Here is a 25015-nt window from a genome sequence, read left to right on the forward strand (position 1 = left end):
GCAGACAGCCTCTGGAATCACACACTGCTCTAGTATGCCAGACCAAGGACCAGGCAGAGGGTCACTGGAAAGAAAAAAGGAGAGAGATAGACAGAGCGAGAGAGAGCGAGAGAGAGAGAGAGAGAGTGTGCGTGTGTGTGTGTGTGTGTGGGTGTGTGTGGGTGGGTGAGAGAGAACACGCAACATTTTACACAATTGTTATTTGTCAATTGTTTATTTTTAGAAAGGATTGTCAGAAATAGTGTATTGCATATAAAAAGTGCATCATTCTCTTCATGGGCCAGATGACAGACAATAACAGTTGTTAAACACAAAAGTTGGCCTAAACGTTGGTATAAAACACAAATGCAAGCTCACAATGAAAGTGATATTCCATAACACTGAACACGTTTTACCCAAACAATATCACAGATTACATCCATGTCAGCGCATCATAAAGGACAAAATAAAATAAGGCACATCATTTCCACTTTATCATTGAAGTACACATTCAAGTTCAAATACCAAAAACTCATACACTCCCACATACCTACACAAAACCCACATATTTAAAATTGCTTACATTCCTAACATGAGACTAAATAGCTAGAGCATTGTATTTTTTCTGCTGTTTCAGTATAAGTTAAGTAAGCTAAGTAAACACGTGAACTTGTCAAGTTCAAAGTGAAAAGGCAATATTGCAGTCAGTGTTCAAGGAGTTAAATACAACAGTAACCCAATGTTAGTCAGAGCAGGTCATTTTAACCCAGCATCTTGTGATATCATCGTAACATTACCTCTCATTTAGCTTGATTAAATCTACAGCTTTCACATACAGCAAATATACAAGCCAGAGGCAAAGGTCACCATATCCTCTTTACTAATAAAGAGTGTCATTCCAAAAGGATATACCCATGAGGACAAAAAAATAGCACCTAAGCTTACAAAACACTCGATATCACACGGTACAATTAAAACAGATTAGACTGATACTTTGTAAATGGCACAAGGTTTACAAAATGCCACTTTCACAGCCTCAAACCTTGAATGATCAGGTAATGATTTAGGAAATTAACTCTTAAAGTACACTGCTGAATTCTCATAAAATCCACATTAAATGAAAAAACAAACAAAAATACTTGTCAGGCACATTAAACAACATAATTATGTACTGTAAGTAAAACAAGAGTAGCACTTCATATGGTGTTATATACTGTACTATAGCTGTTAGACAGTGCCATTTATAAGGGCAACTACAGTTTAAGCCCATCTTCTAAAGCTTGATTTATACTTTGTCATACGATGGTGTATACATTAAGCTGAGAAGCATGAGCTCCCTAGTTTTACAGAGCGTTGAGGCAGTAAGGGGCCTTAACCCAGTAACACTCGTTCATTTCAGCACAGAAGTTTGTCAGGGATAAGAGAACGGTCTGAACCAAATGTCACACCATAATAAAATGCCCTCGCATTTATTATTCTCTGACTTTCACAATTCCCCAAAACAGCGTCTGTCCCTCTCTTTGTCTCTAGACACAGATGGACAGATTAGCCTGGTTGCTTGTGCTTAAACATGAAAGCTAGACACAATCATTACACAATTAGACAAGTATCTATTCTGTTGCTGATGTTGCAGACTCTTGAGAAAATGTGTATGAAAGCCTAGCCTCAGAGAAACACATTAGATGTCAGTTCAGCATAAAGACAGGTCTAGTGGAACTGCCCTGAGGGAGTTCTGGGTAGCAGTGTTCAAAAGCAGGATTCATGGTTTGACCGATAGCTGCACGAGAGTGCAGGTGAGGTGAAACACACACACACACACACACACACACACACACACACACACACACACACACACACACACACACACACACACACACACACACACACACACACACACACACACACACACACACACACACACACACACACACACACACACACAATCAAATAAACACATATTACAGTGGAGTTGAATTCAACAGCTTACAGCTTAGCATCCAACTTGGTCTTTAATGACAGAGACCTACAAGGTTAACAAACAGAACACGTTGAATGGGAACAGTAGCTTCTGTAACAGATTAAAAAGTACATTCTTGAATCACTGTTTTAATGAGGTCACTTCCTGTCACTTGGCCTATCACCTCCTCTTCTCCTCCTGCCAGCTCCTAAAGAGACCAGTCAAAACACAGAACATCCTTGATCACTTCTCAAAATTACAGGGTTTGTATGTCTGTGTGAATTAATCGTGTACCAAGCGATTCATCTTGTAACAACTGGTTAAAAACAAACTAGTCATAGCCATAATATTGAAAAATCATTTGCACAGTAAATTACTTTAGAGTTAAAGCTGCAATCCATAACTTTTTTTGTGTGAATATGTATGTAAAATATGTATATAACTAACACAACTGGTCTTCTATAGAGAAATATTGCTGAGGTCGGGTAGGACCAACACTGCTTGAAAACAGGTGTTGTTGGCTTTCTGTCTTAGCTCAGCAGTAGAAATGTAATTTATCCATTTGCATGCTGAAAGTGTATATGAAACCAATGGAAGTGTCCAATGTCCATTTGGCTCCATTTGTATGCTCTTGGTGTTAAAGCTGCAATCAATAAAATGTTATTTTAAACAATCTGTGAAGGAAGAGTATGTTAATACAATATAACTAGTACATCTCCAGTGGTTGGATCTCCCTACTCTTCCATTGACAAATGTAGACCCTGTGGGCCGGAAACCACTAGTGGGCCAAGAAGGTATTGCAAGTGGGCCCTCAAATAAATGTCAAAACAGAAAACACAAAAATTTGATTGATAATATAACATTAATATAAACTTAATGTCATGGATTATTTTTCTTTAAGACCTTGAAAAATGCGGGGGACATGGATTCCAATCCCAGGTAGAAAATGATATGGATTGCGGCTTTAAAACAACACTGAGGATTTCACTATGTATTTTGATGTTAAATGGTTTTACCTCTGTAAGCCTGCATGGCTGCATACTTGGCTGCCAACTGTGCTTTGGCTGCAGGAAGGAAAAAGAGAAGAAATACATTTCAGTATTCCAGCACTTAATATACAGTAGGAAGACCAAACACGGGACACCAAGCAGGCATACATGATTGTTCTTTACAAACGTATTGATCACATTTAAATCGTGTATTATTTAAGAGTGTGTATACGGGTCTATTTTGACATTTTACCAGTGAAGATTGACATCAAACAGAAGGACTGATGCCACATTCAAACCCATAATTTAAGTGATATGATCACTAGCTAAAGTTTGCACAATGCAAAACTATAAGAGCATGAGTAATTGTTCCTCATCAAGATGAACATGTGTCAACAACACCATATGTATTTGTTAAGAGATGAGATTTAATGAGAGTGTGTTTATCCCAGAGGACAGAGAGACAGCGACAGAAAGAGAGAGAGCGAGAGAGAGAGAGAGAGAGAGAGAGAGAGAGAGAGAGAGAGAGAGAGAGAGAGGGGGGGGGGGGGAATGGAACATTTTCTTACATTTCTGACCAGCCCCTGCATATCCTAAGAAACAACAGGAAAGGGAAAGAATATGATTAGTCACTTAAAACACCTGATTGTCCTCACAATATTCACATTCAACCCTAGATGTATTATCTCTGTAAAGATGTGAAAAACAACTTGCTCCTCAAAAATAGCTGGTATACAAGCTCAAAACACACATTGTGAACTTGTATACCAGGGTATCATGCAAGCATACTTCAGGCCAGATAAGGCCATGACACTGTACTCAGGGTAAGATTGTTGCTTTAATTATGTGAGGAGGAGAGAGGGAGTGAATAAGAGAGAGAGATTAGAGTTTAGGTAGCCACTAGCGCTACCACCATAGCCAGGAACAGCACCTCCTGCTGGACATTTGGACACATTAAACATTACAGTCAGCATCATATAAACTCCTGCATGTAGGTCCTACATACAGTACAGTAGGCCTATATGTATATACCTGAACTCATAACATGCACTTCCACCTGGATCTGACCAGCAGATTTGGACTTTACAAAACTGCCATAGTTCACAAATAATGTAAATAACGAGTGATTTGTGTGGCTGAAGCAATGCAAAGACGCACTGTTATAACACCTCAAAAATTGAATGTATTTGTCATAGAGTGACAGCATGCATACATGTACCTGTACCTTTTAGACCTGTCATTATATCGAAAATATCAATAATTTTGTTTGCTCTCGTCTCTACTGCAGCAATGAATGAGTCAAACTCACCTGGTAGTCCACCTGCTCCTCCTCCTACAGCAGCACCTGGTCCAAAGCCTCCTGGACGGGTTCCAGCACCACCTGGTCCAAAACCACCTGGTCCAAAGCCGCCTGGTCCTGTTCCTACACCTCCAGGCCCATATCCACCAGGCCCAGTGCCTGCTCCACCTGGCCCATACCCTCCCCGTCCAGCTCCAGCTCCACCGGGACCCGTCCCTGCACCACCTGGGGAACAACCATAGATGTGTTCAAATACTGCTGTGTTAGCTGTAGTATTTAGTTATTTACTTCAAACAGCATTACTGCTACACAGCGCTAGAGTGAAGGACTTGTTTTAAGCTGTATCTCTTAAACAGAAATTAAAAGGCACGGCAGGTTTCATTCTTTGAATATCAGGTTTGTGGGTTTTGAGGGCCCATGCTTGGGAGAGTTCCTCACCTGGTCCATAGCCAGCTCCAAATCCAGTACCAGCACCACCAGGCCCAACTCCGCCACCAGGCCCGAATCCAGTACCAGCACCGCCAGGCCTAACTCCACCACCAGGCCCAAATCCAGTACCAGCACCACCAGGCCCAACTCCACCACTGCCTGCACCTGGAACTCCAAGCGCTCCACTTAGCATACCTATGGATATTAAAATACAAACATGTAGTTATAATGTATCTAATAACAGTAGACATATACAATGCAATCTGTACTATAATATTGCTTGTGTGCTAAAATAATCATACCATATTTTCGGGCTTTGGCATTGGCATCATATCCTGAAAACAAATCACATGTATGATAATACATATTAATACATATTTATCATGATTTACCAATTTAATATAAACATCATTCTGCAACACTGAAGCAATTAAGTCTTTAGAGGTAGATTTATTGTTTGTATATTACCTCCAGGTCCAGTTCCTGCCCCTCCTGATCCAGTTCCAGCTCCACCTGGTCTGTAACCAGCACCACCCAGACCAGTTCCAGCACCGCCAGGTCCAACTCCGCCACCAGGCCCAAATCCAGTACCAGCACCGCCAGGTCCAACTCCACCACCAGGCCCAAATCCAGCACCCCCAGGCCCAATTCCACCACCAGCACCACCTGGTCCAAAGCCTCCTGGACGGGTTCCAGCACCACCTGGTCCAAAACCACCTGGTCCAAAGCCGCCTGGTCCTGTTCCTACACCTCCAGGCCCATATCCACCAGGCCCAGTGCCTGCTCCACCTGGCCCATACCCTCCCCGTCCAGCTCCACCGGGACCCGTCCCTGCACCACCTGGGGAACAACCATAGATGTGTTCAAATACTGCTGTGTTAGCGCTAGTATTTAGTTATTTACTTCAAACAGCATTACTGCTACACAGCGCTAATGTGAAGGACTTGCAGTACCAGCACCCCCAGGCCCAACTCCACCACCAGGCCCGAATCCAGTACCAGCACCGCCAGGCCCAACTCCACCACCAGGGCCGAATCCAGTACCAGCTCCACCAGGCCCAACTCCACCACTGCCTGCACCTGGAACTCCAAGCGCTCCACTTAGCATACCTATGAATATTAAAATACAAATATGTAGTTATAACATAACAGTAGACATATACAATGCAATCTGTACTATAATATTGCTTGTGTGCTAAAATGATCTTACCATATTTTCGGGCTTTGGCATTGGCATCATATCCTGAAATATAAATCACATGTATGATAATACATATTAATACATATTTATCATGATTTACCAATCCAATATAAAATCATTCTGCAACACTGAAGCAATTAAGTCTTTAGAGGTAGATTTATTGTTTGTATATTACCTCCAGGTCCAGTTCCTGCCCCTCCTGGTCCAGTTCCAGCTCCACCTGGTCTGTAACCAGCACCACCCAGACCAGTTCCAGCACCGCCAGGTCCAACTCCACCACCAGGCCCAAATCCAGTACCAGCACCGCCAGGTCCAACTCCACCACCAGGCCCGAATCCAGTACCAGCACCGCCAGGCCCAACTCCGCCACCAGGCCCAAATCCAGTACCAGCACCACCAGGCCCAACTCCACCACCAGGCCCAAATCCAGTACCAGCACCACCAGGCCTAACTCCACCACCAGGCCCAAATCCAGTACCAGCACCGCCAGGTCCAACTCCAGCACCAGGTCCAAATCCAGTACCAGCACCGCCAGGCCCAACTCCGCCACCAGGCCCAAATCCAGTACCAGCACCACCAGGCCCGAATCCAGTACCAGCACCACCAGGCCTAACACCACCACCAGGCCCAAATCCAGTACCAGCACCACCAGGCCCAACTCCACCACTGCCTGCACCTGGAACTCCAAGTGCTCCACTTAGCATACCTATGAATATTAAAATACAAATATGTAGTTATAACATAACAGTAGACATATACAATGCAATGTGTACTATAATATTGCTTGTGTGATAAAATGATCATACCATATTTTCGGGCTTTGGCATTGGCATCATATCCTGAAATACAAATCACATGATAATACATATTAATACATATTTATCATGATTTACCAATTCAATGTAAACATCATTCTGCAACACTGAAGCAATTAAGTCTTTAGAAGTAGATTTATTGTTGTATATTACCTCCAGGTCCAGTTCCAGCTCCACCTGGTCTGTAACCAGCACCACCCAGACCAGTTCCAGCACCGCCAGGTCCAACTCCACCACCAGGCCCAAATCCAGTACCAGCACCGCCAGGTCCAACTCCACCACCAGGCCCAAATCCAGTGCCAGCACCGCCTGGCCCAACTCCACCACCAGGCCCAAATCCAGTACCAGCACCGCCAGGTCCAACTCCACCACCAGGCCCAAATCCAGTGCCAGCACCGCCTGGCCCAACTCCGCCACCAGGCCCAAATCCAGTACCAGCACCGCCTGGCCCATATCCACCTGGTCCAACGCCAGCACCGCCTGGCCCATATCCACCTGGTCCAACGCCAGCACCGCCTGGCCCGTAACCACCTGGTCTAACACCAGCTCCACCTGGCCCTGTACCGTAACCTCCAGGGCCGACTCCAGCACCACCTGCTGCTCCATAACCTGTTGAACCAGAATTTGTGAGGGGTGATTAGTTCAGTGTAAATGCTTTAATTAATGTGAGATTATTATTTATTTTTTTGTGCTCATGTCATACTTTTTGGTGGTTTGGGAGCTCCGCTGCCGGCTCCAGCACCAGGGTACCTGGCACCTGCAAAACAAAAATACAATGAAAGCTTAGCATCACATTTAAATCCTTTGTCTTTGGATATATCCATTATTTGATCTGAGCCACACAGTAAAACAACTATGAAAGAGTGTCAACCCACCGCCTGGCCCTACTCCAGCACCATATCCTCCTGGACCGACACCCGCTCCACCAGGGCCTCCCCCTGCTCCTCCACCCACTCCTCCAGGACCGGTTCCAACCCCCAGGCTACCAGCTCCACCAGGACCTCCACCCACGCCACCTCCTCTGCCTCCGTAGCCCCCGGGTCCGGCACCGTAGCCCCCAGGTCCAGCTCCATAACCACCAGGCCCAGTCCCATAGCCCCCTGCAGGCCCGGTACCGTAACCCCCAGGACCTGCTCCATAACCACCAGGCCCAGTCCCATAACCCCCTGCAGGCCCGGTACCGTAGCCCCCGGGACCTGCTCCATAACCACCGGGCCCAGCTCCGATCCGGCCTCCTGCTCCGAGACCCCCGTAGGCTGAAGGACAGACAAACAATTAACTGAATGCACTTTGTAAGAAGAGTTATACTGTAGTGTCTCTGAGGCCAAAAGAAAAACAGCCTTTAATAGAGTTTCATAGAGTTTAAGGTACCTTTGCCTGGCTTTCCTGATCCTTGCCCGAATCCAGCCCCGATCGGGTATCGTATACCTGATCAGGAAAACGTTAAAAGTTAATTCACCACATGCACTTCATGGGTGTATGTGTGTGTGTGTGTGTGTGTGTGTGTGTGTGTGTGTGTGTGTGTGTGTGTGTGTGTGTGTGTGTGTGTGTGTGTGTTGTTATGGTTAAGCCTGATTTACAGTTGATTTTCAGGTGTATGCCAGTGACGTGCACTGAAAATACCAATCTACAAGCTCATAACACAACACGTGTGAGCTTACATATCAGCTATTTTCGCACACAACACTAGCGCCCAACCGAGTATAGATCAGGCTTTAAAGTGGTAGAAAGGTAGATGAACCTACCTCCACCTGGTAAAACTCCACCAGCACCATAGCCTGTGAATATCATAAGTGACATACAATATGTATCTATTAAAAAAGCTACTTGACTGTGATAATACATAATATAGAATAGAGTATGAAGATATACTGTATGAATCAGACCAGAGAGTTAGAGTAGCTTACTTTTGCCGGGTTTAGTGGTTCCTGTTCCAGCTCCGCCTGGGCCCACGCCCACACCTCCGGGGCCCCCGCCTACACCTCCGGGGCCCCCGCCTACACCTCCAGGCCCACCGCCCACACCTCCGGGGCCCCCACCTACACCCCCTGGGCCTCCTCCTACTCCACCAGGTCCACCGCCCACACCTCCAACTCCATAGCCTGAATCAAAATACAAAAAAGAAAGAAATGCTATTAGATTGAGTGTAACTTAACAACTTCAAACAGTGCCGCTTTAGACTCCACAGGGGCTCTACGCATGACACGGGACACATGCACGCGCGCGATTCTTTTTCGGGTTTCCCGCGGATAAAGTTACTTTTTTTGTTACTTTATTTCGGTTTTAGGGTGACAAGCAGCGCTGCACAGCCTGCACTGATGTGAACGCAGTAATGCACGTTATTTTCTGCTGAAGGGAGGGGGCGAAGAGGGGGCTCCTTTGATCGGCGGGTAGGCGGGGCCCCACGCAACCTGCGTAGTGTGCGTGTAGGGAGAAGCGGCCCTGACTTCAAAAGAACATCAACATCCTCAAAACATCGCCATCGCAATTTCAGTAAAACCTGAATTCTGGACATGGCGATCAGTCGGATTGTATAGAGCTCTGAAATGCGCTGAAAAATGCACAGACACATATTCAGATGTATTTAGTGTACAGTGTAATTTCCAATTCAATTCTAATTAAGTATTTCCAAAATACTTATGGCATGCCATGTAGAAGTAATACAGCCAAATACATTATTGTCAGATGGAAAACAAGACTGTCAATATTCAATTCAATGACATTTTTATATCTAGAGGCAGTACTGCTTCTTATCCCCCTGCGAGAATGAATGCACTCAGGAAGTATCATGGTAATCCAACCATTATATTTGGAGATATCTTGTGTGAATTGTATTGGATGTTGTGTGTATTCAAGAATTTTGGCCTAAGGGTCCAAGAAGGAAAAGGCCATGGGTTGTTTTTGAAAAAGTATGGTACCTGGGTTGGGTGTTCCTCCTATTCCTCCGAGGCCTCCACTGGCTCCTGTAGGACCTCCTCCCACCCCAACTCCGTCTCCTCCTCCGACGCCACCGGGACCCCCTGTCACGCCGTCTCTTTCTCCATCAGGGCCTCCTTCTCCATCTCCTTCTCCTGGGGTATCTCCTCTGGGGACGCCTGAGAACAAACCAATTACGTATATTGTATATAGTCAAGTAAAATCCTGAGTGTAATTTATTTCTCCCTCCCAATATTTTCTGTCAGTATTTAAAATTTTCAAGTCAAGTCCAAAGTCACAAAACTTTTGACTCAAGTTCAATCAAGTCCCGTGATAACAGATTGTAATATGGACAATTTTACCTCCCCATTGTATTATCACTGTTTTAACCTCTGCCTCATTGTTTGATCATTGTGAAAATAAATGAACTGTTTTTTTTTTTTTGCGCGCACAGCATAAGGCATTGGTCAGTCATACAGGTATTTTATAGTGTTTTTATGTTTGGTCACCTGGGGGTTTGAGAGGTTTGGCTCCAGGTAGTGTCCCACTTGTCGCATCACCATCAGCACCTGCTAAACCAATTAGATTAAAAGAGGTAAGTTCCTAAACTGTCTAACTGATTTTCCTTATGGTGGATTTGACTATTTTCCATGTGGCTATTACCATGTGGATTTTTACCTGGAAGTTTTGCCTTATAGAGACTACCTTTTCATGTGAACCTGCCAAAGCGCTGCTAACTTTTGCACTGTGATGTGATAGTAAAAATGATTCTGAACTGTTAATATCTGAGATGAATAGATTGGTTACTGATGCCTTGTGCTAAATTGTTAGTAAAACTAAAGTCTACCTCGTCACCATTACCTGCTTCTCCATCTTTAGAAGATTTTCTGCCATCTGCCACCTTGTTTACTTCCGTCTTTACCGGCAGAGCCAACACCAATACTAAGACCAATCCCAGTGCCAAAGATCCAGAGTACCAATGCCAAGACAAATACCCACGCCAATACCACTACAGAGCCAGGACCTGTACCAATGCCAATACCAGTGCCAGTGCCAGTAAGCATCTTTACCAGAACCAGACCCAAAATCTACACCTGAAGAACCTAAAGAAACCAATGGAGAGACAAGACACTCCAATCTGACTTAAACCAGAAACGCAATACAGGATTTAAAATGTAATTAAGATATGCAATTTTACAGTAATTGCTTTGCTGTTGAATTATACTATGCTAATGAATTACATAATTACTGACTACCTGACTTCATCTTAAAAAGCACACTGTGTGCATACATAATATCAGACCTCACTTCTAAAGATTTCGTAAAACACAAGCTTGTGATTAAGAATAATAAGAATTGTGATATATCTATACCTAAATCTCAACCATTACCTTTGGTATCAATTGATATAGATATATATCATATGATGCCCCATATCTCCACTGAGAGACACATCAATTAAAATAAGAGGATAAGGGGAAGTTTGAGGATCAAAGTGAATAGATATGCGGTAGTGACAAATCTCACCTCCAGTGGGCAGTCCTGTACCACCTACAGAGCAGAGAGAGACTTCATAAGGGAGACAGGAATAGCTTTCTGCACATTTGAATACATTTAGTACTAAACATGTTTTGTCTACCAACAGCACACACGGCCATTAAGCAAATACTTACCAACACCCGTCCCGGCTGAAAAAAGAAAAACAAGAGAATTTTAGGACAATTATTGGCTGTGTGATATGAGGTATAAAAGCAGATATAAAACAAAATGTATATCGAGAGGTTCACTTACCACTGGGCTGAACAACCCCACTGCCGACTGTAAGGACACAGGCACAAAGAATATAACAAAATATCCTTAATCTGACATATTTGAATCAGCTAGTAATGTAATCTGTGTAAAATTAGTATGCTGTGGTGACAGTTTGTGATTAAAAAATGGTCATTCAAAGCCTTTGTGATACTGCTATAAGTCATATCCTGTCTTAGGTAGATTTATTTTTCTATAAATGCCAATGTTGCCATTTACGAAAGACACACACACGCCTGTGACCCAGCAAGAAATAGTACTTGAGCTTTCTTCTCTCCTACATTAAAAAATATATTCACAACAAACAACATGTCAGCCACTAATACATGCAGAGTGATTTGATCTACGGTAGAGGGATGACCTACCAGGTGATGGTCCTGTAGAACCTGTGGGAAGCATGCATGAAATTACATTAGCCCAATTATGCCACAGCAACCACAGTCTTATACAAGGAAGCAAATAAATCATATGACATGAATACTACAGTACACTGAGAGGTTTACAGATGAGACACGAGCACAAGTAAGATAGGATTGAAAGAGCTGCTTGTGTGCATGGGGTGAGGATGAGGAAGGAGAGGACAGGTGGGGTGAGAGGTGTGGAGAAAATGTGCAGAGTGACACAACAAGAGTGAATGGCAGGACACGAAAAAAAGGAAGAAAAAGCTTTTAAATGAGTCCACACCTGGTGGAAGTGCTGTCCCGCCCAGTGCTGTTTTATTTGTAGAGGGAGAGGGAGAGAACATGAATTGAACAAATAATCATATCACTGATTATTAATCAACTAATCAGAAAGTAAACAATACATAAATAATCATCATCATCGTTTAACATTTTGGTTCGTTATAGTGATTTATGTATGTAACCTTTTAATATATGTACAGATATATGTACAGTATTTACAACTTCACCAAAATAGGAATGTTTGTCTTTGTTCCATATAAAAATAAATCATTATATTTATGACCGCTGGGTAATCATATTAGACAATTTCAAGATGTCTGTTTGGGTTCAGTTAACCTGTGATGAGGATTTTTCATAATTTTAGTTAGTATATTACCTTATTCTACCGTCATTATATGGTCGCATAAATTAATCAAATGGAGCAAGTACTCTGTACTAGATCTAACAACAAAATCTATTCTTATCGGTCCCTGGCACAAAATCTATTCAAATGATGGTCCGCAACCTAATACCTATCAATATGGGGTCACTGTAACTGGTCTCCACATATGAGGGCAAAACAGAGTATAATCTTTTTTTTAATAAACCCTACATACTCATAAATGATGTGGCTCATTTTTCTTTTTAGCTCCATAAATAACAAATAATATTTCACAGATATAAATACCTGGTTTTGCACCAATAATGGGGATTCCTGTCCCAGTTAGGCCATCTCCATCCACACCTGTTCCGAGTGGTCCACCAGTGATGCCAGTACCTGTTGAAGTACAGTTGTTACAGTTGTCAGCAATCAAACACTAGTATGTTATGGAACATTTGACAGTGAATGATGCCTACTCATTTTCCAGATGGGACAAAATTAAGTAATCTAGAAAAAAGATTATAATCATTATTTTGGTTGACACTTTTTGACATTTCACCTGTACATAATTTGGAGTTTAATTTAAGGGGTTTAATGTATCGCTCAAGAGCCGTTGAGCAGGACACTCGCAAGGATGTCACTAATTCCATTATGTTGCCCTTCTCAATAAACGTTATTATATTTGACTGGACCGTTCTTTAACTCCTTCCGTGGAGTGGTTTCTCTACCATGCCTGTGTCAGCGTGTGTTGACACGTTCGATACAGCTTAGACCTTAGCTTACATCGTAGTTTGAAGACTGTGCTCGCCAATCTATAAAGCCATGTTTGGCAATCAATTGAAAACGTGGCCGTGACATGATTTGAACATGTAATTTTCGGACCTGGAGCCAGCCATGTTACCATTGCACCACAACGGAAAGTAGGCTATAGTGTTCATGCTCATTGGCTCAAGTTACAAAAGGAAAGCTTTTGAACATCCAAGGTCATTCGCTGGGTTTGCACACACCTTCACCTCCAGAGCTTCCAGACCCTTCTAAAACACCACCACCAACCCCCTCACCTGTAAACAGCAACCGTAAACTATCAACAGTGACATGGGTGAAGTGGGAAACCTATGTGAATAGCATGATGTGGAACTGTAACTAAAGAAAGAAATACACGTATATGCTAGAGAGGTTCATGTGCTCAGTGGAGTCCATATCTCCGCCAGGAAGTGTGTCGAGCCAATGACGTAGGCCATCTATGACGTATCCATTACGTATGAGTCCATATTTGGGCAAGGTTGTAGCCATATCCGTCGGCTACTGTCTTCCAATATAAATGTAAAGTTAAATATGTTATTATAGTTAAATATATTTTTTATAAATAAAACGTATGTGAAATGCATCGAGGTACTCATTTAGCGGTAATGGGTCTAGTGGTTTACGAGATTATCCCCAGACAAACAGACACATAGACAGGGGCAAAAACACCCCTTTGCCTTCGGCCAGGCGGAGATAATAATATATTATACTGTATATATTATTGGTTATGGTAGTAAATCAATCAGAAACTATACAAATAGATAGATGTTCTGAAGATTGTTTCTCAATCTATCTAATAACTTGTACATTACCTTGTCCTCCTGGCCCATCACCATCCTTTCCAGCTCCACCAGGACCACCTGGAGAGCAGGGGGAGAAGTGGGTCCCCAGTAAAATATATATGTACAGACTACAGTCCCATTTGTGAGAAAACAAAGACCTCTGAGGTGGATTGTGTTGTGGTAATAAACAGGCTTCAATTAGTAAAAAGCGGGGGAAGTTTTCTTAAGCAGTTGAGCTTTAAGCCTTACTTTGTTGTGCGACAATTTATGACAAATAGCTTGTACATCTGCTATTTTGGTATTTAAAATATTCAAAAATAACGACATTTTCTTAAAAAAATTACCCAAAATTGGCAGCCCGTGGTTATTTTTATTTGACTAAATTGTCAAATTGTGATATTATTATCAAACATAAATATCAAACATACAAATAAATCTACATTTCCCAGAAGGAAACCAGAGGGGGAATGTCAAAAGCAGAGGCATGGATTTCCCCTCATACCCCCAGCAAATCCAACCCTTTAAATATAGAGATGTATTGTAATATGATGTAATGATTTAATAATACATAAATATGAGGTGCGTGAGAAGTCAATTTCAAGGCATGTAACCTGTCTCGGTGCTGTTGTCTGGGGTTCTTGGGGCCGGTGTGGCTCCTGCTCCTCCATCTGCTCCTGTTGCATCAATAATTACATTAAATTATTATCCAAGACCTCTGTCACCAATTCATGTTCAGTGCAGATCCTTCTCATTGTTTCAAGTTCAGCTGTTCAATTTGAACATCAGGTATTCACATAATTTGCTCTGAACTCGCCATGTGACTCCTGTTGCAACATACAGCAGCAGTGGAGTAATGAGCCTGACATTACAGACTGTTATATCTCTATAAAATATATATTTTTGACACTTTAGTTTATGTTACTAACAATTACTAATGATTCAAATTATTGGCAGTAGTCTAAAATAGTCTTTAACTTTCATTCATTTTAGTTAACAAATAAAAGGTTAAAAAAAGGTTGTTTTACCACCAGTGCCAGTGCCAGTTCCTGTCCCTGTACCAGGTCCAGTTCCTGTCCCAGTACCAGTACCAGTACCAGTACCAGTACCAGGTCCAGTGCCAGTTCCTGTTCCTGCCCCAGTCCCTGCTCCACCACCAGGCAGTCCTACAGTCAGAGGTAACAGGAGAGTAAGAGGAGGGCATTAGGAGGCATAAAGGAAGGTAATATGGCTCAAGTGACTCAAACAGAGCCTCAGAATCATGTCAAATCTTATGGTACTCCTTACCATATTTAGCAGCTTTAGAGCCAGCTCCAGTACCATAGCCTATAAGAAAGACGGCCACAGCAAAGGCAAACAGTGACTACACAGAGACAACTCACCACATTCTCATTTGCACCTGTATGCAAACCACCTTCTGTCCAACCCATGTGCCTGATTAAACTCTCACCTGGACCTCCTGTTCCTGCACCTGGTCCGAAACCACCAGGTCCATATCCACCTGGCCCATAGCCGCCTGGCCCATAGCCACCTATAGAGTAATGTAAACAATTGTGAACATGCTGAAATCATACTGCCTGTGAAAACAAAAGCTTAACGTGATGTGTGTTGTTGAATTTTAGTATCTCACCTGGTCCTGTGCCATAACCACCTGGTCCTGTTCCAACTGGGAAAAGAGCAAAGTATTTAGAAAACAACCAATGTATTAGTTTAAAGGTTAAATTTAATAAATTATACTCATCTAACCACTTTCAACCTGACGTCCCTATTTTGGGATGCCAGATTGGCCAGGTTATAGGCAAAAACTTTCAAAAATTACAAATTTAATTAAATGAAAAATCTAAAATAGCGAAAATGGTCAATCTACTGTACAGGCACACAGTGCCTTGTATCACGACACATTGGACGAACAATTTAGAGAATATAAAATAGGGCTTAAGTGGTTAACTGGGACTGTTCAGTCATGGAGCAGTGCTCACTTTTGCATAACTATTCCTCATGTTTCAAACTCACCACCACCTCGTCCTGCTCCACCCCCCAGCACTCCACCACCACCTGCTCCGCCAAGGCCTGCATCAGGATCAGACAAGAACCATTAGGTCCTATAATGATTTGGTCCAATCGAGGATTATGTCATGATCATGATGTTGTAGAAAAAGGTGCATCTGTTCATACCGTATTTAGCAGCTTTTGATCCAGGTCCATAACCTGTCAGAGAGAATGAAAGATGATAAGGATTTAGTTCATCTATAATGATTCAGTTTGACTGATCTAAAAAACAAAACCTTGACTCAGCTAAATTACCAGGTCCATATCCAGTCCCTGGTCCTGCTCCACCTCCTGCCCCAGTCCCATAGCCTCCCCCTGGGCCATAGCCTGTCCCGGCCCCTGGTCCAACTCCTGCTCCAGTCCCGTAGCCTCCCCCTGGGCCATAGCCTGTCCCGGTTCCTGGTCCAACTCCTGCTCCAGTCCCGTAGCCTCCCCCTGGGCCATAGCCTGTCCCGGTTCCTGGTCCAACTCCTGCTCCGGGCCCGTAGCCAGCCCCAGGTCGGTAGCCAGTTCCAAGCCCAGATCCTGTTCCTCCAGCCCCCAAAGCTCCTCCTGTCCCTGGTCCATATCCACCTCCAGGTGCTCCTCCGCCTCCAGCATTACCTGGACCGGGAGAAGAAATGTCCACCGTGGCAATTACATTTGAGGTGTCCTTGATTTGAACTGATTTGAACAGATATAACATAAAGTTATAAAGTGATCGTGGATTGCACAAGAACTTTTGAAGTGTAATATCATGCAATTATGTACCATATTGAGACTTGGCCCCACCAGGATATCCTATGAAACAAAGACAGAGACAAAGACATTTTTAAGATACTCATACTGTATGAGGTTTGATATTGATTGTGAAAAGTTCCAGTGCATCCATAGTGTACCTCCTGCACTTCCTGGTCCAAAACCACCAGGTCCAAAACCACCAGGTCCAACTCCAGCTACAACTCCAGAACCCGGTATTCCAGCTGTTCCAAGACCTGATCCAGGCCCACCTCCGGTTCCTAGTCCAACACCCCGTCCTGGGATTCCCCCTCCTCCTCCTCCGAGCCCAGAACCTGGCCCTGTGCCCTGGCCGGGGCCAGCACCTGCACCCCCACCTCCACCAGGCTGACCTACAAAATGAAGCATTATACAAAATAATCAACTTTGTTTACAACAAGGCCCGGACTGTCCGGGCACCTAGGCTCTAAAGTAGCCTGACAGTGCATTGCGGGTTCAAGTCCTGTTCCCGACGATCTTTAATGCATGTCTCTCCCCATCTCTCTCTGCCTGTTTCCTGTCCATCGACACTGTAAACTATCAATTAAAGGCAGAAAAAGCCCCAAAAAATGACTTTGTTTACAACTAAAGGCGGTCACAATGGTTTAACAAAAACAAATGGATTTTGTACATATACAGAGTTGATTGCAAAAATTACATTACAAATTCCTCAGGCACTTCATGCATTTGTTAAACTTAGTGTCAAAACACAAGAAATAACAAACAAAATTATTTTCTTACCATATTTGCGTGCTTTGGCACCGGCATACCCTGAAAGGTGCAGAGAGAGAATATAAATATTTGGTGCAATATTGGTCTATTGTTATACAGTGTAAATGCAATAGAATCTGTAATCTCTATTTCTCATTACCTCCAGGGCCATAACCGATTCCACCAGGCCCAAATCCAGTACCAGCACCGCCAGGCCCAACTCCGCCACCAGGCCCATATCCAGTACCAGCACCGCCAGGCCCAACTCCGGCACCAGGCCCATATCCAGTACCAGCACCGCCAGGCCCAACTCCGCCACCTGGCCTAAATCCAGTACCAGCACCGCCAGGTCCAACTCCGCCACCAGGCCCAAATCCAGTACCAGCACCGCTAGGCCCAACTCCACCACCAGGCCCAAATCCAGTACCAGCACCCCCGGGTCTAACTCCACCACCAGGCCCAAATCCAGTACCAGCACCACCAGGTCCAAATCCAGTACCAGCACCACCAGGCCCAACTCCACCACTGCCTGCACCTGGAACTCCAAGCGCTCCACTTAGCATACCTATGAAAATTAAATTACAAATATGCAGTTATAATAACAGAAGACAGAACAATGCAATCTGTACTATAATATTGCTTGTGTGCTAAAATGATCATACCATATTTCCGGGCTTTGGCATTGGCATCATATCCTGAAATACAAATCACATGTATGATAATATATATTAATACATATTAATCATGATTTACCAATTTAATATAAACATCATTCTGCAACACTGAAGCAATTAAGTCTTTAGAAGTAGATTTATTGTTTGTATATTACCTCCAGGTCCAGTTCCTGCCCCTCCTGGTCCAGTTCCAGCTCCACCTGGTCTGTAACCAGCACCACCCAGACCAGTTCCAGCACCGCCAGGTCCAACTCCACCACCAGGCCCAAATCCAGTACCAACACCGCCAGGTCCTACTCCACCACCAGGCCCAAATCCAGTACCAGCACCGCCAGGTCCAACTCCTCCACCAGGCCCAAATCCAGTACCAGCACCGCCGGGTCCAACTCCTCCACCAGGCCCAAATCCAGTACCAGCACCGCCAGGGCCAAATCCAGTACCAGCACCGCCAGGCCCAACTCCACCACCAGGCCCAAATCCAGTACCAGCACCGCCAGGCCCAACTCCACCACCAGGCCCAAATCCAGTACCAGCACCGCCAGGCCTAACTCCACCACCAGGCCCGAATCCAGTGCCAGCTCCAGCAGGCCCAACTCCACCAGTGCCTGCACCTGGAACTCCAAGCGCTCCACTTAGCATACCTATGAATATCAAAATACAAATATTCAGTTATAACATAACAGTAGACATATACAATGCAATCTGTACTATAATATTGCTTGTGTGCTAAAATGATCATACCATATTTTCGGGCTTTGGCATTGGCATCATATCCTGAAATACAAATCACATGTATGATAATACACATTAATACATATTTATCATGATTTACCAATTTCATATAAACATCATTCTGCAACACTGAAGCAATTAAGTCTTTAGAAGTACATTTATTGTTTGTATATTACCTCCAGGTCCAGTCCCTGCCCCTCCTGGTCCAGTTCCAGCTCCACCTGGTCTGTAACCAGCACCACCCAGACCAGTTCCAGCACCGCCAGGTCCAACTCCACCACCAGGCCCAAATCCAGTACCAGCACCACCAGGTCCAACTCCACCACCAGGCCCATATCCAGTACCAGCACCGCCAGGCCCAACTCCGCCACCAGGCCCATATCCAGTACCAGCACCACCAGGCCCAACTCCGCCACCAGGCCCATATCCAGTACCAGCACCGCCAGGCCCAACTCCGCCACCAGGCCCATATCCAGTACCAGCACCGCCAGGCCCAACTCCGCCACCAGGCCCAAATCCAGTACCAGCACCGCCAGGTCCAACTCCGCCACCAGGCCCGAATCCAGTACCAGCACCGCCAGGCCTAACTCCACCACCAGGCCCAAATCCAGTACCAGCACCACCAGGCCCAACTCCACCACTGCCTGCACCTGGACCTCCAAGCCCTCCACTTAGCATACCTATGAATATTAAAATACAAATATGTAGTTATAACATAACAGTAGACATATACAATGCAATATGTACTATAATATTGCTTGTGTACTAAAATTATCATACCATATTTTCGGGCTTTGGCATTGGCATCATATCCTGAAATACAAATCACATGTATGATAATACATATTAATACATATTTATCATGATTGACCAATTTCATATAAACATTATTCTGCAACACTGAAGCAATTAAGTCTTTAGAAGTAGATTTATTGTTTGTATATTACCTCCAGGTCCAGTTCCTGCCCCTCCTGGTCCAGTTCCAGCTCCACCTGGTCTGTAGCCAGCACCACCCAGACCAGTTCCAGCACCGCCAGGTCCAACTCCACCACCAGGCCCAAATCCAGTACCAGCACCGCCAGGCCCAACTCCGCCACCAGGCCCATATCCAGTACCAGCACCGCCAGGCCCAACTCCGCCACCAGGCCCAAATCCAGTACCAGCACCGCCAGGACCAACACCGCCACCAGGCCCGAATCCAGCACCGCCAGGCCCAATTCCGCCTCCAAATCCAGGCCCGCCCCCTGTTCCGACTCCGCCTCCAAATCCAGGCCCACCTCCTGTTCCGACTCCACCTCCAAATCCAGGTCCGCCTCCAAATCCAGGCCCGCCTCCTGTCCCAGCCACACCTCCTTGACCAAGTACACCTCCTCCGGCTCCAGCTCCACCTGGTAAAAAACAAAACAAACACTAGAAAAGTGCAGAGCAGATCCACTGGAGACCAGGTTTTGATTGTACGACCTATGGTTCAAGAATCATAGGCAAAAACATGATTTGGCCAATTATAGTGGTCAATGATGAGGCCGATGGTAGGTAGGAATGGTAGCAAAAAAAATATTTAGCAAAAATCTGCCTCATGGTGGTGCTATAACAAGCCAATTTGAAGGATTTGGGGCAAAGGTTCTTCCTTGAGTGTGCGTGCAGTTTCACGCCAATTGGTCCAACGGTGGCCGAGATTAACTGTTCATAGACAGACGGACAAACGGAAGAACAGACTCACTGGGACGAAAACACATCGGGATAACAAAAACAAAAAGACCATAATATTGTTGATGTCAATTCCTGTGCCCTTTCTATGATTAAAATGAGCGGGGGTTTTGAATCCCATTCTGTCATTAAATGGGTCTGACACATGATGGAGTCATTAGCTGGATGTTGTGTTATCTTCTGGTCTTAGCTAAATTACTTTCTTTTTACTTGTTTCTTTCCAACTTCAAAACCCATCAGAATCCAGCTCAATATCTAAATACATTGTGCAATCACTGAAAGCAAACCTTTTTACACACACATGTTTCTGTTGAAACAAGGTTCCTTATTTGGATAACAAAATTACAACATCCTTATGTGATCTGCAACCACAGACCATATTGTCGCTGTCCTGTCGGGCAGAAACCTCCTTCCATATGTCGTCTTTTTATGTTTTTTCATAAATGAATGCCCTATTTTACACTTCGTCATTTGACAGTGCCAGGCAAAAGTAGTGCTGTAACACGTTAACAAGTATTTCCTGAAAAGTAACAGCTTTGGACATACACATTTTCCACCCGACAACAATGATATACGGTTATGATACTGCTATGGCAAGACGTCACTTCAGATTGAATCTATTAGGAACTCAATCAATACAGTATGTATCACATTGATACATACTGTATCAATACCCAATACCCAGTTCTAGGCTCACACCTTGATAAATGCCTCCTTACCGTATTTAGCAGCAGCTTTGGCTGGGTTCTTTGACTTGCCTGATCCTACAGTAGAACAAAAAAGGCAAAGAACACATAATTTACATGGCATTATAAATGATACATATCTGTACTGACCACTGCATATCACTCCATACGATTCTACATGTGACTGCAGAGTTTCCTGTGTTGCAGTTTGCTGTCTACCTGATTTGGGGGAGATGAGAGGGTAGCCGCGGAACACTCCATGCTGACCACCAAAACCACCTCGACCAGCTGAGGGAAGAGGGGAAAAATCAGAGGCTCAACATCATAAAATCCTCCGCTGCTTAAGTTCCGCTGCTTGTACTTGTATAAGTGACAAATAAAACCTTCTTGATTCCTAAACTGAAGTCCTTTTCAGACTCCACCTCACCCCTTTATTTCCTTTGGATAACTTGTTGTCTATTTAGATAGATGCTACATGGATATCCAGATATGTTGGATACGTGTTCACATATGCTACATATATGTTATTTAGACAGAAAGGTGTGATGTTTATCTGCTGTCCCAGTTACTGTACAGTACCTTACTACTTTGAGGCACTTAGTTGTTTCAGTATTTTCAGCGCGTAACGCCTTTGTACAACAAAGTATAAATCAGGCATTCAAGTCACTTTGAAAGTGTAAAACATGCAATTCCAAGATGCAGATGCTCGTTTCTGATTTATCAAGACTTCAGCGATATCGGTTATCTCATTTTGTAGTAAATGTGAACACTCACCACCACCAGCTCCATCTCCAGCTCCTCCCTGGCCCTGGCCCTGGCCCAGCACTCCACTTCCTGTGAAGGGGTGGAAATAGTTATATATTTATAAAGTAATGTCACATGGAATTGAAGGTGTAGCCATTAAATGATTTACTCACCAGTTTGAGAGCCAGTGGCAACACCAGGGAGAACACCACGACCTCCAAAACCTACAGCGTATAGCATGGAGATGAGATGAAAGGAAAAGGGTAAAAGAAAAAGGTAGGGCAACAGATAAGGGACAACTTCTGATACATACTACATCTACTACATCAAATACTACATAAAACATGATAGAACACTAGAATAAATTCAAATTAAAAGGACAATTTGCAGAGATACTGTACAGTACCTTGGCCAGGCACAATTCCTCCTTGATAGAGTCCAGGCAGCCCAATGCCTATATGAACACACACACACACACACACACACACACACACACACACACACACACACACACACACACACACACACACACACACACACACACACACACACACACACACACACACACACACACACATTATATGTTCTGTACATGTAAAAGTCAACTCACGCCTGGCTCGTGAGAACCCTTTGCTTTCAGTCCAATGGCTCCATACCACCACCACACCATAAAGAACAATGTTTGGCATCCTAATGTCATATCTAAACTGAACCAGCTGTAAGCTGTAGCCATTTGATTGTTTGGGGTCGTTGTATTCCCCAACCATTCAAATGGTGTAGGTGAAGTATGATGAATTGATGAATGAAAGGTGATTTTACCTGGTACTTGTTTTGATGCTTTTCCAGCTTTTCCGGCAGTCTTTCCTCCAGGTAATCCAGTCTGAGGCAACAGTGGTACTGAAAAGGGAAAATGCTTTTGTTACCTTAGTAGAGATCAGTTACAAATGCGGCTGTAGTTAAGTATTATAAAGATATTTTTCAAAATCCTGTGTCTGAGTTGTCTTTTAAAAAACATGCATAAACTTAAATGGCAATGTACATGTCAATATTTATTTATTCATTATATTTAGGGGTTTATATCATGAGAACAATAGATTGTTAGTTGTCTTTAATTCTCTCTAATGTATTATTATTATTATTGTATTATGTATACTATTTGAGAATTAAGATTAAATAAAGATTTGTAGTACTGAACAGATATAAATCTTAACACTTACCCCCTGCTGGCACAGCAGCTCCAGTGCCAAAACCAGTACCACCTGGTCCAACACCTCCTGCACCACCAGGCCCAACTCCTGCACCACCAGGTCCAACTCCAGCACCGCCAGGCCCAACACCTCCTGCGCCACCAGGCCCAACTCCTGCACCACCAGGCCCGAAACCTCCCGCACCACCAGGCCCAACTCCTGCGCCACCAGGCCCGAAACCTCCTGCGCCACCAGGGCCAACTCCTGCGCCACCAGGCCCAAAACCTCCTGCGCCACCAGGCCCAACACCTCCTGCACCTCCAGGCCCAACTCCTGCACCACCAGGCCCAAAGCCACCAGCACCACCAGGCCCAACTCCTGCGCCACCAGGCCCAAAGCCACCAGCACCACCAGGCCCAACTCCTGCGCCTCCAGGCCCATATCCTGTTCCCCCTAGTGCTGTTCCAGCTCCACCTGAGGTAGATACATTAGATTGACTTACTATGTAGTTAAAATTCATGAAACATTGTTATGTAATTCAAATTCATGAAATATTACTAATATCTTGTCAAGCTGTAATTACCTGATTTGGGAGGTTTGGGCCCATAACCACCTCCATAACCACCGTAGCCAGCTGGGACAGGACAGAGCTTACGTTAAATTCACAATTAGGATGGCTCTGTATGTCTGTACTTATTACTGTATCATTACTTATGCCACACTTATATTTAAATTGCCAAACAAAACCCAGCCTGACCTCCAGGTCCATATCCTGTTCCAGCTCCCTGGCCTCCGGGCCCGAGCCCCCCAGTTCCCAGTCCACCTGCGCCCTGGCCCCAGCCGCCTCCGGTTCCAAGCACTCCCCCTGCACCAAGGCCTCCGTATCCTAATGTGGGGACAGGGATACCTTAATGCTCAGTGCTTCTTTTCCTTGATGTGGTGTTAAGTACAAAATACTACATCATACAGTACATTAATGAATCCAATGTGTCCCTGTGTGCCTCCGCCCTTTGGTAATGTTATACATCTATGACTGTTGCCAGACAGAAAGCTCACTAAGATTAATGTGTCCCCCTGGAAATATTTTGTGAACTTTGTTTGAAGCGTTAAGTGTTTAACTTTAAAACGGTTTAAAATTCTTCAAGGGTCATGCTGTGGACGGGCCAGTAAACATCTACTGTACAAGACTGGAGAGAGGAAACAGAAACCTGTAAACGAACAAATGGGAAAAGCAGTCATGGATCCTCCAGGTAACTGTTAAAATCTGAGTTGGCCCATACAAGAGCTCTTGTGTAATATGTATGTTCAATGGATTGAATTCTAGTCCTGATATTATCAATTAAAATTACTGTACAATTTTGTCATTTAGCAGATGTTCTTATGGAGCGAATGGACAGTGTGAATCAGAGTAAGCAGAGTCAGCATGAACCCTAGATAACCAACGACAGAGTAAATGGTCACTTAAGTACACTGCAAAGAGAATTATATAGTGCTTCAAAGAAACTAGGATACCAGGTAAACATTAAACCTAATAGCTTCAACAACAACTAGCTATCTAAATCATTCTTAACATTTGTAGTAAATCAAAAACAAATCTATATTTAAAAAAGAATATATATGACCAAGCAATCAACATAGGTCTGCAAAGTACTGCATATCAAAAGGTGAAAAGAAGAGATACAAGGAGAGATGAGTGCTAGGGAGGGAGGTTTTCAAACTGTTGCAGCAATTGGTGAGTGAGACTGCAG

The 25015-nt window shown here is 44.0% G+C and overlaps 1 protein-coding gene across 1 annotated transcript in view; it reads right to left on the minus strand.

The window, feature by feature from the left end:
- Nucleotides 1-204: 204 nt before the first annotated feature.
- LOC311056557 (uncharacterized protein) overlaps nucleotides 205-25015 on the minus strand; it is a 32948-nt gene continuing 8137 nt past the window's right edge. The window contains exons 6-57 of the mRNA XM_084073268.1: nucleotides 24025-24153; nucleotides 23851-23901; nucleotides 23298-23741; nucleotides 22900-22977; nucleotides 22487-22534; nucleotides 22254-22304; nucleotides 22111-22170; nucleotides 21556-21624; nucleotides 21370-21414; nucleotides 19891-20331; nucleotides 19724-19756; nucleotides 19120-19623; nucleotides 18953-18985; nucleotides 17698-18102; nucleotides 17568-17597; nucleotides 16949-17179; nucleotides 16821-16850; nucleotides 16326-16673; nucleotides 16197-16229; nucleotides 16035-16091; nucleotides 15652-15687; nucleotides 15472-15552; nucleotides 15309-15347; nucleotides 15050-15187; nucleotides 14636-14698; nucleotides 14055-14102; nucleotides 13446-13499; nucleotides 12745-12834; nucleotides 12079-12105; nucleotides 11760-11780; nucleotides 11377-11403; nucleotides 11259-11273; nucleotides 11113-11136; nucleotides 10095-10154; nucleotides 9588-9764; nucleotides 8577-8771; nucleotides 8415-8447; nucleotides 8041-8097; nucleotides 7545-7925; nucleotides 7373-7426; nucleotides 6823-7278; nucleotides 6661-6693; nucleotides 6030-6560; nucleotides 5864-5896; nucleotides 5608-5763; nucleotides 5123-5494; nucleotides 4957-4989; nucleotides 4664-4849; nucleotides 4235-4450; nucleotides 3495-3518; nucleotides 2953-3000; nucleotides 205-2144 (exon numbers count right to left, since the gene is read on the minus strand). Coding sequence (XP_083929394.1) covers nucleotides 2095-2144; nucleotides 2953-3000; nucleotides 3495-3518; nucleotides 4235-4450; nucleotides 4664-4849; nucleotides 4957-4989; nucleotides 5123-5494; nucleotides 5608-5763; nucleotides 5864-5896; nucleotides 6030-6560; nucleotides 6661-6693; nucleotides 6823-7278; nucleotides 7373-7426; nucleotides 7545-7925; nucleotides 8041-8097; nucleotides 8415-8447; nucleotides 8577-8771; nucleotides 9588-9764; nucleotides 10095-10154; nucleotides 11113-11136; nucleotides 11259-11273; nucleotides 11377-11403; nucleotides 11760-11780; nucleotides 12079-12105; nucleotides 12745-12834; nucleotides 13446-13499; nucleotides 14055-14102; nucleotides 14636-14698; nucleotides 15050-15187; nucleotides 15309-15347; nucleotides 15472-15552; nucleotides 15652-15687; nucleotides 16035-16091; nucleotides 16197-16229; nucleotides 16326-16673; nucleotides 16821-16850; nucleotides 16949-17179; nucleotides 17568-17597; nucleotides 17698-18102; nucleotides 18953-18985; nucleotides 19120-19623; nucleotides 19724-19756; nucleotides 19891-20331; nucleotides 21370-21414; nucleotides 21556-21624; nucleotides 22111-22170; nucleotides 22254-22304; nucleotides 22487-22534; nucleotides 22900-22977; nucleotides 23298-23741; nucleotides 23851-23901; nucleotides 24025-24153 — 6878 coding nt within the window. The 3' untranslated portion in view covers nucleotides 205-2094. The remainder of the gene's footprint in view (nucleotides 2145-2952; nucleotides 3001-3494; nucleotides 3519-4234; nucleotides 4451-4663; nucleotides 4850-4956; nucleotides 4990-5122; nucleotides 5495-5607; nucleotides 5764-5863; nucleotides 5897-6029; nucleotides 6561-6660; nucleotides 6694-6822; nucleotides 7279-7372; nucleotides 7427-7544; nucleotides 7926-8040; nucleotides 8098-8414; nucleotides 8448-8576; nucleotides 8772-9587; nucleotides 9765-10094; nucleotides 10155-11112; nucleotides 11137-11258; nucleotides 11274-11376; nucleotides 11404-11759; nucleotides 11781-12078; nucleotides 12106-12744; nucleotides 12835-13445; nucleotides 13500-14054; nucleotides 14103-14635; nucleotides 14699-15049; nucleotides 15188-15308; nucleotides 15348-15471; nucleotides 15553-15651; nucleotides 15688-16034; nucleotides 16092-16196; nucleotides 16230-16325; nucleotides 16674-16820; nucleotides 16851-16948; nucleotides 17180-17567; nucleotides 17598-17697; nucleotides 18103-18952; nucleotides 18986-19119; nucleotides 19624-19723; nucleotides 19757-19890; nucleotides 20332-21369; nucleotides 21415-21555; nucleotides 21625-22110; nucleotides 22171-22253; nucleotides 22305-22486; nucleotides 22535-22899; nucleotides 22978-23297; nucleotides 23742-23850; nucleotides 23902-24024; nucleotides 24154-25015) is intronic.

This window comes from Gymnoscopelus microlampas (assembly GCF_963454915.1).
Source record: "Gymnoscopelus microlampas genome assembly, chromosome: 12".
NCBI classification, from domain to species: Eukaryota; Metazoa; Chordata; class Actinopteri; order Myctophiformes; family Myctophidae; genus Gymnoscopelus; species Gymnoscopelus microlampas.